Source organism: Sander vitreus, chromosome 16 (assembly GCF_031162955.1).
Source record: "Sander vitreus isolate 19-12246 chromosome 16, sanVit1, whole genome shotgun sequence".
Lineage (NCBI taxonomy): Eukaryota > Metazoa > Chordata > Actinopteri > Perciformes > Percidae > Sander > Sander vitreus.
In genome coordinates this window covers 22,495,845-22,508,492 of record NC_135870.1, presented here as the reverse complement: position 1 = coordinate 22,508,492, position 12,648 = coordinate 22,495,845, and the positions used below count along the sequence as shown (strand labels likewise).

The 12,648-nt window shown below is 40.1% G+C and overlaps 1 protein-coding gene across 1 annotated transcript in view; it reads left to right on the top strand.

Annotated features, from left to right (window-relative positions):
- The window catches only part of igsf9a (immunoglobulin superfamily, member 9a), a 62,328-nt gene that overhangs the window by 28,864 nt on the left and 20,816 nt on the right, over positions 1-12,648 (top strand). The window contains exons 6-9 of the mRNA XM_078272112.1: positions 2,180-2,291; positions 4,529-4,670; positions 10,423-10,568; positions 12,429-12,571. Coding sequence (XP_078128238.1) covers positions 2,180-2,291; positions 4,529-4,670; positions 10,423-10,568; positions 12,429-12,571 — 543 coding nt within the window. The remainder of the gene's footprint in view (positions 1-2,179; positions 2,292-4,528; positions 4,671-10,422; positions 10,569-12,428; positions 12,572-12,648) is intronic.

Here is a 12,648-nt window from a genome sequence, read left to right as displayed (position 1 = left end):
ACAGCACTCAATACTTAGTTGGGGCTCCTTTTGCCTGAATTACTGCAGCAATGCGGCGTGGCATGGATCGATCAGTCTGTGGCACTGCTCAGGTGTTAAGAGAGCCCAGGTTGCTCTGATAGTGGCCTTCAGCTCTTCTGCATTGTTGGGTCTGGCGTATCACATCTTCCTCTTCACAATACCCCATAGATTTTCTATAGGGTTAAGGTCAGGCGAGTTTGCTGGCCAATTAAGAACAGGGATACCATGGTCCTTAAACCAGGTACTGGTAGCTTTGGCACTGTGTGCAGGTGCTAAGTCCTGTTGGAAAATGAAATCTGCATCTCCATAAAGTTGGTCAGCAGCAGGAAGCATGAAGTGCTCTAAAACTTCCTGGTAGACGGCTGCGTTGACCCTGGACCTCAGAAAACACAGGGGACCAACACCAGCAGATGACATGGCACCCCAAACCATCACTGACTGTGGAAACTTTACACTGGACTTCAAGCAACGTGGATTCTGTGCCTCTCCTCTCTTCCTCCAGACTCTGGGACCTTGATTTCCAAAGGAAATGCAAAATGTACTTTCAGCAGAGAACATAACTTTGGACCACTCAGCAGCAGTCCAGTCCTTTTTTGTCTTTAACCCATGCGAGACGCTTCTGAGCGTTCAAGTGGCTTGACACAAGGAATGGGACAGCTGAAACCCATGTCTTGCATACGTCTGTGCGTGGTGGTTCTTGAAGCACTGACTCCAGCTGCAGTCCACTCTTTGTGAATCTTTTTTGAATTTTTGAATGGGTTTTGTTTCATAATCCTCTCCAGGGTTATCCGGTTATCCCTATTGCTTGTACACTTTTTTTCTACCACATCTTTTCCTTCCCTTCGCCTCTCTATTAATGTGCTTGGACACAGAGCTCTGTGAACAGCCAGCCTCTTTAGCAATGACCTTTTGTGTCTTGCCCTCCTTGTGCAAGGTGTCAATGGTCGTCTTTTGGACAGCTGTCAAGTCAGCAGTCTTCCCCATGATTGTGTAGCCTACAGAACTAGACTGAGAGACCATTTAAAGGCCTTTGCAGGTGTTTTGAGTTAATTAGCTGATTAGAGTGTGGCACCAGGTGTCTTCAATATTCAACCTTGTCACAATATTCTAATTTTCTGAGATACTGAATTTGGGGTTTTCATTAGTTGTCAGTTCTAATCATCAAAATTAAAAGAAATAAACACCTGAAATATATCAGTCTGTGTGGAATGAATGTATACATTATACAAGTCTCACTTTTTGAATGGAATTACTGAAATAAATCAACTTTTTCATGATATTCTAATTATATGGTGTGTGTGTGTATGTATGTATGTATGTATGTATGTATATATATATATATATATATATATTCTTTGTTAAGTTGTGTCATATTGAATAGGTGATTGTTGAACAGATTTTGTTAAATGAACAAATGATCTTGGTTTTATGTGTATTGTATCCAAGCAATTGAAAGAAGTGTTAGAGTTTAGAAAAATGTGCATTTTGATCATTGGTTGTGAGTTTTGTGTCTAGAGTTATGAAAAAAAAAAATGACGTCAAGGTTCTGAAATTAGTGCCAAAGTGATTGCAAAAAAACTGTAAATACACATTTAGTCCAGTGATTCCCAACCTAGGGGCCGGGGCCCCACCAAAGGGTCACTGAGGGGTCTTGAGATGTTTCATGGGGGATAGGAAAGAAGGAAAAAACAAAGTTGAGTTTAACAAATGTGTATACATGTCTTTTTTTCTGAAATATTGAATAACTTGAACAGTTATTTAAATGAAACCAACTCGAAAGTATAGAGTGGGAATCAGCGGAACTGCTACAGTAACGACTCATAGAAATCTGAAATGAGACAAGAACCCCCAACTACAAACTGCGTTTCATAAGGGGTCACAACCTCCAAACGTCAAAAAAACACTGGTTTAATCTTTAACAATAAACATTTAAAATCTTAATCTACAAATGCATATGTAACTGTAGTAGTAAAGTACAAGTACTTTGAAATTGTACTTTAGTACAGTACTTGAGTTACATTCCACATGTATTTATCTACCACTCTGTATCTACTATGTACGTGTACCTGTCTGTCTATATATCCTATACCTATCTATTGATCTGTATGTATTATTTGCATCCATTCACCTCTTACTTGATCTGACATATATTTACCAGGAAGGAGCCTTATCTCTGCGAGCAGTGAGCATGCAGTCAGCAGGACAGTACACCTGCCACGCTTCCAATTCTGAGGGAAACGTGACTCGTGTAACCAAAGTGAAGATCAAAGGTCAGTGTCTGTCTGTCTGTCTGTCGGTTTGTCTGTTTTCGTGTCTGTGTGCCAGTTCTTTCAGCCTCTGTGATGTCTGTGTGCCTGACTGGCTGGGAGCCACCCAAATTTACATTTCTGTTTCTCCTTATTGCATCATATGACAGAGTGGTTACAGAAACTCAAACTGAATTTAACTCTTATTCTGTCCCTGTGTAGCTAATATTGCTATCATGATATCAGACAGGATTTCCTCTGGGATTTTTGGGAGTTTCTTTGTCGTGGTAAAGCTTTGTGTTTTTCTCAATTTGAAGGCTGCGTTTCAGAGACGTGACAATTTTTTATTTTTTTTAGCTTGTCAGGCTGTAGCTGAGTGAAATGAAATATATCTGGTACACATTATCTAAAAATGTTCCTGTTTTGAATAAAACAAAATCATTTCTATTGAGGTATGAGGTCAAAAATATTGTTGTTGTAATGTTTTCAAAATGGACAGATTCCCAGAAGGTTTCAGGTTACAGATTTACAAATGTAACTATCCAATGTAAGGACAAATACATGTAGAACATGTAAATATGCTACTGTGTATCATAGGATTACACCGACACAGCACTGCATAATACATTGAGGAATTTATTTCTGAATTCTTCCTGTACTCCTACTCCTACACCTACTGTTGATGTTCTCCGGAGAACCAGCAGCGTGGCGCATGGGGACCGATTTTAGTTTTTGGCATAATGTCTCCCTGAGGTTTCACTTCATTTTGGAATGGCAGCGGTGGCATTTTAAAATAATAATCATCATGAGCACATACTGCCTTTTAATACTGTTCAGTCTTAGTCACATTATCTGAGCTTTGGCTGTGTTTGTGTGCAGCGTTGCCACATGGATGGATTACAGGAGACTAATAGCTGATCTGGATGAAGTCAGCCTAAAAGCCTTAAGTAACCTCTAAACTGTCACTCATGCATGTATCCACCCAGCATGTTTTTTAAAGGTTATAAATCTAATCAGTAACAACTGCTGTGGAGATCATGTGGTTATTTATACATGGGACATGTGGTATGTATGTCAAGCCTCTTTTATTAGCTCTTTGCAAATAGAACAAGTGTTTGTGTTTGGCACGCTAGAGGGAAGAGATACATTTTAGCACCATGTTGTAGTAGCTGTATGCGATTAGTTTCCAAGGAGATTACATTGGTATATTTGACAGCACAGAGTCTCAAGGAAAGTGTCATATTACTACATTATTATTATTTTTTGTTTCGTTTTTTGAAAAGGTTTTCTTTGACAGCTTTTCTCCGTTGCAAGTATTGTCAAATCAGGATTCTCAACACGGTGTGCAATTCTCACATCCACAGCTCATTCTCTCACAACAAAATGTGCTTTTTCTTGTTGCTTAACCCTGTGAGGCACTGACTTCTTCGGTTTGTGTTACTCCCAACGCACATGTATCAACGTGCTCACTGTATACATCCTCACATGCAAAATGATTGCAACCAACCCTTTCAAACATGTTTCCTAGTTTTATTTATTTTTTTTCATTTCGGCTTATTTAAAAGCCACAAGAATTGATAACAAGTGAATCTTCAGATCTTCAGAACATGTTCATCCTCAAGCTTCAGTGCGACTTATCACATTTACTTGTGTAGTGGAGGAAACTGCCCATTTGTGTGACGTCCTGTTGTGTTCTTAAACCCACCAAGAAAGCACAAGTAGACTTCATATTTCACAATTGCTGTTCACCGTCAGATCGTTTATAGATTTCGACATTTCCGACAGCACTTGAAGGCAGCTTCATTTCACAGGCGAGAGAGTGAGAAAGAAAAGAGACGAGTGAGATGTAGCGAGTGCTTTGTTGTTGCAGGAAACATTTAGCTGTTACACAAACTCCCGGGCAGTTCAGTGCTTATGTTTCGTTTTTTTTTACCTTCATATTGTTTTAAAACATTCTTGTGGCAGCGATAAAGTTAGTGATGTTTACTGTACGGGACTCTCACAGTGCCTCAAACCATAGCTCAAGTCTGATTCACCGGTTACATGATTGGCCAACATGTTGTGGGGTTGCGTTAGTCCAAAAGTTGAGTCGGTCTCAACTTGTCGCCCCAGGCCCGCTGTGTTTTGTTGCGAGAGAGAAATATTTCAACAATGTTTTTGACATTTTAGAGACTGAATGATTTAAAAAAAAGAATCAATAGATTGCAGTTGTTTCTGTAAATTTTTGTGACCCATGTCCTTTGTAACCTGCCTCCCACTAGGTCCGCCTGTTATTGTCGTCCCTCCCAAAAGCACGTCTCTCAACAAGTCCCAGAATGCACTTCTCCGGTGTCAGGCGGTGGCCGACCCCCCAAACATGACCTATGTGTGGCAGAAAGGTGGAGAGAACGTCCATCACATAGAGTGAGTGAAATCATTACTCTTTGTTCCTGAGCAGTCCATTTTCACCCCTTTTGATGTTTTATGCAGTGCGTTTCAGCAGGTTGAGCGAAAATGATTGAGATCGGTACCTTTTGTGGGGTTTCTTTTTTTAAAGTTGGAGGAGCACAGGAGTGGTTGTTACATCTCTGTTTGAATCTGGCTATGCGCTTTAATGGACAAAACAAAATGGTACAGAGACAAAAAAAATCTAATCAACACAAACTGACGGAAATGTGAAATAAACAAACAGCATTCAGTAAGATACAGTCAGATTCACTGAGATTAAATGTGAATACAAAGATTTTTCACCACATTTAGTTTGACAAGGCTGTACCACAGATGAGATCTATAGAGGCTAAAATGTACTTCATGTCTACAAACGCTAGAATCTGCTTCCTTATCAATAGAAACTAAAATCAGCCTACTCACAGGTCTTAGTTAGACATCTAAACTATTATGGAGTAAGTGGAGAGATGTAAAAAAAACAGGCGCCATACCTGCTTTGCTTCAGGTCTTGCACACGTGTTGCTACATTCTGAATACAACTTTGGTGACTGGGGGCCAATTTGGAGACTCTGCTCTGCATTAGCTGGAGTAACACAATGTACAGTCATTTGAATCAATGGAAAAAGCATCCACCCTCTCAATTATGTGCAGAAATCTTTTAACGAGCTTTCGGTCAAAGACCTTTTTCGGCAGCACCAGTAATTTGAGTCAAAAACCATCAATTTTCGATGTTGTTATTATTACTCAATAATTCATTACGCACTCATAACACCTGCACCTCAGGTATGAAATAGTCAGCTACAGTGAATTTCTTCATGAAACTCTTCATACTCATGTTCTTCGCATGTTCCCTCCATGTATGATTTATTTTCTCTCAGCTCTGTTTGCTAACTAACTTTTAGCTTGCAATAAAATGGCAACACCTAGCTAGAAAATGTAAAAGCTTGACTACTGATGCTACTGCAATGCCAAAGATGGCTCCCTGGAGAAATACACAGCACTCCATGTGTTTTTGTTATTCACAAAGACAGAGAGGTGTTTGTGTCTGTCCCCTGGGAGTGTCTAAGGTGAATTCTGCTTTGGTTGCCACAGTACAAGTAAAACATTTACAGGGGTAGGGTTGGGTACCGAAACCCGGTTCCACTATGGAACCGGTTCCTACGCAACTGGTAGGAATTAGAACACAAATTTTGGTTCCTCATTTCGGTTCCACTTAATGTGTCGACTGAAATATTTTCCCTCCGTCGCTCCGAAACGGACGTAAATATATCACACTTTCTCTGTAGTCTACCGCTAGCTGGCTACTGTAAATGTAGGCTACTTTTAAAATGCCATAATTCCCCTCTGGGCTCACCAAATCAAGCCTTTCTTTTTCAGTTTTTCAAGAATCCGTTTAGCAGGGGAACAGGGAACTACTGCCCTGCATGTTTTAGGTTATCTCCCTACTCGAACACACCTGATTTGAATGATCTGCTGATTAACAAGCAGCTGAAGCTCGTCAAGGGCTTGATAATGAGTTATAATTAGGATCAGGTGTGTTTGAGTAGGGAGAGGCCTTTAACATGCAGGGCAGTAGCTCTCCAGGAGCAGGGATGGAGACCGCCCATTTAAATGGACATCAGCATGAACTGCATTAATCAAAAATGAACAATGAGTGATGTCAATTATAATTTGTGTATTCACTTAAAGTTAACCTTTGGCTTCACAGAATTCATTTTACAGGCCAGCACATATCTAAGGCCTGCATTAAAGAATTAAAAACTGAGATGTTTCTTTGGTCGACCAGAAAAACTGAATTTTTTGCAGTAATCAAGCCTGCTAGTATTCCTGAGATGATAAAAGTAGGATTTATTTAGCTACTTCTGATGTGAACTTCAAATCGGCATTAAAAAAAACCGCACACAACCAAGGTTACTGGCTCGGGGCTTGACATTTGACGAGGAATTAAAAGGTATAGCAAAGCTTCTCTTTTTCGGATTTTTGCAGTAGCGTTTTGCACCTCAGCAAGGACGGACTGAAAATTCAGCCCTGGCAACTCCCTTTTGAACGAAATGTCTGTTTTTGTCTAATTCAGCCAACGATCTACCTGACAAGTCAAGGTGAAGGTACATCACTAAAGCGAAGCGCAAAACAAATAAATAATGGATGAATAAAAGTACAGCGTACCATATAGCAGTTGTGCTCATTCATTTGCAACATTGCCCACAATGGACCAATACAAGCACAGATTTAAATGTGTGATATAAACAGTAGCTTTCTAAAATCTCCGACATATGTACAGATATTGTCTTAGAGTATAGATTGTTGTATCAGCCCACCCACAGGTTATGCCAAAGAGTAACTAAACACCAGCTTACGTAACACCTTGTTCTTGCTGACCTCCAGTGGTCGTAGTTGCCACCTTACTGCAGTGGTGTACAGTAGAAGTGTACTCAGATGGGCCAGTTCGCATATAATGAACCCTCCCCTCCCAAATAATTTCACTATAGCTGCATGTGGTTATTGGTGCTGATCTTTGTGAATTGTACTGTTAAGGGGCCAATTTTGCGCCAAATGTCTAGATATTACGTCACATGCAAATACAGGTGCACTGAGGCGCTATATGTCTGACAGCGCAATTAGGGGTGCATTTCACGCTTTGCAGGGGTGCTATGAGAACGATTTATTATTTGTGCAGTTTTAACGGCCGCAAAAGCAGCGCAATCCTTTTGGTGAATTATTAATGGAGAGTGTTTTCAAGTGTGGTGCCCTGTCGAGTTCTCTTGCAAACAAACACAGTTATAGTTACAGTGTTTTCTCACCAAAACACATTGTGTGAATCTGAATGCTGTTTGTAATGTGAAAGAGAATTATCACCCACCTCTGCATCGACATCAATGTGTTATGTTTTGAAGCACATTTACTGTGCCATTCAGTCGCGACTACTTTACAACCTTGTGAAGAAAGTTGGGTAACACTTTACTTGAAGGTATCGACATAATCTTGACATGACAGTGTCATGAACGTGTCATAAACGTTATAAACATTTACATTGGCTTAGGATGTCTTTGTAATGACAACTTGACATAATGTCATCCTGTTTAATGTCAAGTTGTCATTACAAAGACATCCCAAACAAATGTAATGTCAACTTGTCATGACCAAGACAACTTCTGGTAATGTCACTTTGATTAATGTCAAGTTGTCATAATCAAGACAACCCAAACAATGTCAACTTGTCATGACAAAAACCGAATGACACTTAATGACAGAAGTCATACACGTTTATGACTTGTTTATAACGTTTATGACAAGTTCATGACAGTGTCACGTCATGTCACAATTATGTCGATACCTTCAAGGAAAGTGTTACCGAAAGTTGAGCAGCAGTAGAGCCAGCTATTTTTTATTTCCAGGAGTTAGAGGAGAGAAAACCACAGATTAAAGGAGAGTGAATATTGTCTTTGAATTCTTATTCCCCCGCAATGGCCAAATAATAAATGAAATGCAGACTTAGTGAAGACAATATGTGATAGTCTCTGCCAAAAACAAAGACACATAAAATACAAACATGCATAAAAAAGGAAAGGAAAAAACGGTCCAGCTTCAGTCATAATAAAACAAGAAAAAATGAAATTGTCCTGAAACTGTGGAAGCACTGAATGAGCTTTTCTGTAGGAGAGGTTTTACAATAGCAGTGTTCAGTGCCAGGGAGATGATCCGAGGGAGCGGAGAATGGTTCATGATTGCCAGCACATCATCCAGCATACAATTAAACACTCTCTTAAAAAACTGTGGCTGGGATAGGGTCAGTTGAGCAGGTGGAGGGCTTAATTTGCATTACTTTCCTTCCTGAGCATTTCTCCACCACACATATCCTTTTTCATTACATCTCTACTCAGGTTAATACTCAACCTGATTTTGATGAGGAAAAAAGTTTCAGAGAGGCTTTTCGGAGCTGATATATAATGCTGTTAACAGCTGAGTAGAGCACACAAGGATTATTCTGATTATCTGCTATGAATTTTGGGAAATAAGCCCTTAGTGAAATTGCATTTTTTTTCTCTTTTTTTTATTTTTTTTTTAATAGTGAGGTGCTCTTTGAGAATGTCAAAACGGACTTTCAGCTTAGTTTTCCACCAGTTACTCTCAGTATTCCTGCAGTTGTTTTTACATGTTTGGTGTTGTATGGCGGTTTTTGATTTTCATTTGAAGTTGTTTACCGGTCACATGAAGAGTTTATTATGCAAACTAAACCATCATGGGGAGGGTAAACATTATTATTATGCTTAAAGCTGAATTCATTTTTCATTCGTTTTTTGTTTGCCACATAGTGGGAAGAGAACGCCTGCTGACAAGTTCTTATTGCTCATGTGTTTGGGGCCGTTACTCATTTGATTCGTTAATCTACAGAAATTTGACAAAAAAAGCTGCTATGCCCTTTTGCTATACCCTTTTTTTTAAAATGAAACATGCAAATATGCTTATACAAGCAGGAAAACATGAGGAGGAAAAGGGTTAAATAAGGCTAAGAGTCTACGGTCATGTTAGCAGCACTGCTATGCTGTACACAGTAGTGCTTTAAGCTAAATGCAGATGTCATTTTTACCACGATTACCGTCTTAGTTTAATGTGTTAGTATTGGAACGGACTGTGTTAACTCTTCAGATTAATGTGTTCATGTGAATGTTAAATGTTAAGAGTATCACTGTTTAGAGGCAGTAGTTTGGGTGCAGACCACTCTACCTATGTCTCTCCCCTCCCCTTCATGAAGTACAGCTGAGCTGACGGTGCATACTGCACAGCGAACTCACAACAACGAACAGCGAAGTATGTGACAAATTCTATGTGATATCAAGACCAATAGAGTATTTTATTTTTTTTTTTTTAAATAATCCTTTCGCATGTTATGCATTTATTTTCATCAGACGCCAAAGGGGGGAGGATAGCCATACTATCCAACCCTTTGGTGGCATCTCGGCTCACTGAACTGTTCACTCAAATATGTCAAATACACTGCTCGACTTTACTACACCACAGACTGCATGGGTTGTAGCTGATGCGGTGGTGGGCCAATCACACATTGCATTAATTCAAAGAACACTTGTGGTGATTGGCTGCGAGCAAAACCGTACAAATACTCATTTTTTTTCTAGATCTGGGTACAAAAGGATCAAATGCAGGTATTGTTTGACTGGAGAAGTTTCGAAACTACTTGGTACCTGGATATTTCGGTCGATACCTTAAGGTATGGAATACCCATACCCAACCCTATTCAGCAACACAGGTTGATTTTGATATCAAGAGAAAGAGAGAAAAAAATAGATAGCGTGGAGAAATTTCTCTGTCTGTTACAGTACATGAGTCATCTGACCTGGATGGTAATTAGCCCTAAATGTGTTACTGTGAGTCGTCCCACAAACACACATCATCAGTGGGCATATGTTATAAGGTGTTACAGCCTGGTATAGCCCTCATGCTTCCTCTCTGCTCTCTCTGTAAATGTAAGAATGTATAAAATGAGTGGGTACTCCTCTTCCTACTCTTAACTGAAATGAAATAAATATTCCTTAACCTTTATCTGCACACAGCGGTGAGTAACTCGCAGGGGAAAAACAAAAACAAAAAAAACCTCCTACGCTGTTTGACTCGACTAGAATAGGAATGCTGAATTATCATCTCGCTGTTATTTTGAAGTAGCTCGTTTGCACTTTACATATTAGGGAATTCCCGTATGTTTTTTCTCCAGGTCTCTGAAGTCGCGAGTGAAGATCATGGTAGATGGAACTCTACTCATCTCCAGTCTCATCCCTGAGGATTCTGGGAACTACACCTGCATGCCGAGCAACGGCCTGCTGACCCCACCCACCGCCTCTGCCAACCTCACAGTGATGCGTACGTTTCTGTGTGTAGTCTGTAGTCACGACACCATATACTTACAATACAATACACACAAGACTTTATGGTTCAACAATTAACTCTACAAAGCAAAGGGATTTCTTTGTATGGCGTATTAGCACTAAAACATAGGTACTGTATCATCTAATTACATATTAGAATATCAACAAATGATTATGGATATACTGCTAACTGTTGATTATTACATATGACACTGCTGTGATAGGTTAGATTAAGCTAGGTTAGGTTACTTTAGGTCTAAAATACTACACAGTAAAGGGTAACTTAATACCAGGCTAGAAAGCGGTGTTTCTGCCCTCTCTGGTTGAAAGTTTGTGTGTTTTCCTCTGTTTACCACAATGATGGGGGTGGTTGGTTGGGTGTGGTCAGAGAGGGGCTCTGTTACACCTGTAACCACGCCCATCAGTGATGTCACAGTGTGCTGACACACCCTTAAGTACATTTCTACGTACATCACTGCAGCAAAGCGAAACGTTAAACCAGTTGCTCTTCAACTTGAGTTAACTTAATTGTCATTACAACAAAAAATACCACAAATAAATTCAGAGGGTACCATGAGCAAAGAACAACAGGTACCCTTACGCTGGGTTTCCACAGGCAGCTGAAATAACAGAAGAGTGGAGCGATTCAATTCATGTGAGAACAGCGGTATGAGCGAAATCGGCTGACTGCGGCGAAAGTGCCCTGATGTTCACCGCTCACCCCGCTCTCCCAAAGTTGACTCCGAGTCAACTTTTGCAGTGCAGTAGCCGATGAGCGAGCAGACTCGCGAACATGCCTCCAATGTATTCTCTCCTGTAAACACGCATGCTATTTTTAAAAAATTCTGAGCAAACCAAAAGATTGTGACTTTCCTAAAGCTTACTTTATGATACGTCTCTGTTTGACTACGCGGACATTAACAGCTAGCTTGGCAGAGGGTCGCCGAGGCAATTGGTATTCATGGTGAGTTTTTATAACGTATTTGTTTTTTTTAGTATACGCATTGTAGCAATGACAACTAGCTGGTTGCTAGCAATACAAAACGTTATATGAACTAAACTAAACGCAACCTTTTAAGAAGGAAAGTGTGTGACTGTAGTAGAAAACGTACCAAATAGTTTGTGATAGGCCAGATAGAACCTAAGAAATGTCAGCATCAACAACAAATTGTTAGCAAAGCGTGTACACCGTCGGCATCATGTTGTGGTGAGACAATTTCGCTTGGAATCCATTGCCAAGACAGAGTTGCAGTTGTAAAACTCTGTGAAAACCCAGCGTTAAAGTGCCATAGAGTTACCATTCAAAAGTCAAAAGTTGTCTTAACCTCCTTCCAGAGGGCTTTTCCTCAAAGAGAATTGAGATCGATTGTTGAGAATCATCTCCACAGTGTCAGTGCTTTTTAATACAGTTGAACGTTATAGATTAAAGAAAGAGAAGGGAAGGAGAGGCCATGGGATTTTAAATGCAGACTTTAACTATTCTCTCTAATGCATTGGTTTCAGCTGTAGTCACGGTAACTAACTAAACTGGCACAGAGAAAATGTCCACACTTCCACATCTGATGTGTAAAACTGAACCATAGCTTCAATTAAAAATCCAACATTTCTCTTATTTCTTCAAGAAATATTGTTGGTGTGCCCACTTTAATCATCATTTTGTAAACATTGCCATTGCTTTGCCATTTAAGTCAGCAGAAAAGACTATGTATGTATGAATTACAGGTATATTCACATTTAATAGATCGTGGTGAAGTTTATTTGCACCAGTGCTTCCCATGGTATGAAACGGTGATCTGTATCTAAACTGTAGTAGTTATTACAAAGTAAACTACTCTCATTCCTTTCCTCTGCTCAGACCCAGCCCAGGCTCTTCCAATGCCCCAGCAAACGTACCTTCCCACAGGTATGGAGGGCGTGGTCGCCTGCCCAGCCGCAGCTCAGCCTCCACTGCTCCGTGTGGATTGGACAAAAGATGGAGAACCACTTGACCTGTCCTTGGTAATAAAAGTGACGGAGGCACAGTCGCCATAATGGTGCCTGACCTTTACTGTGTGCTCAAACTCAGATTTCTGTCC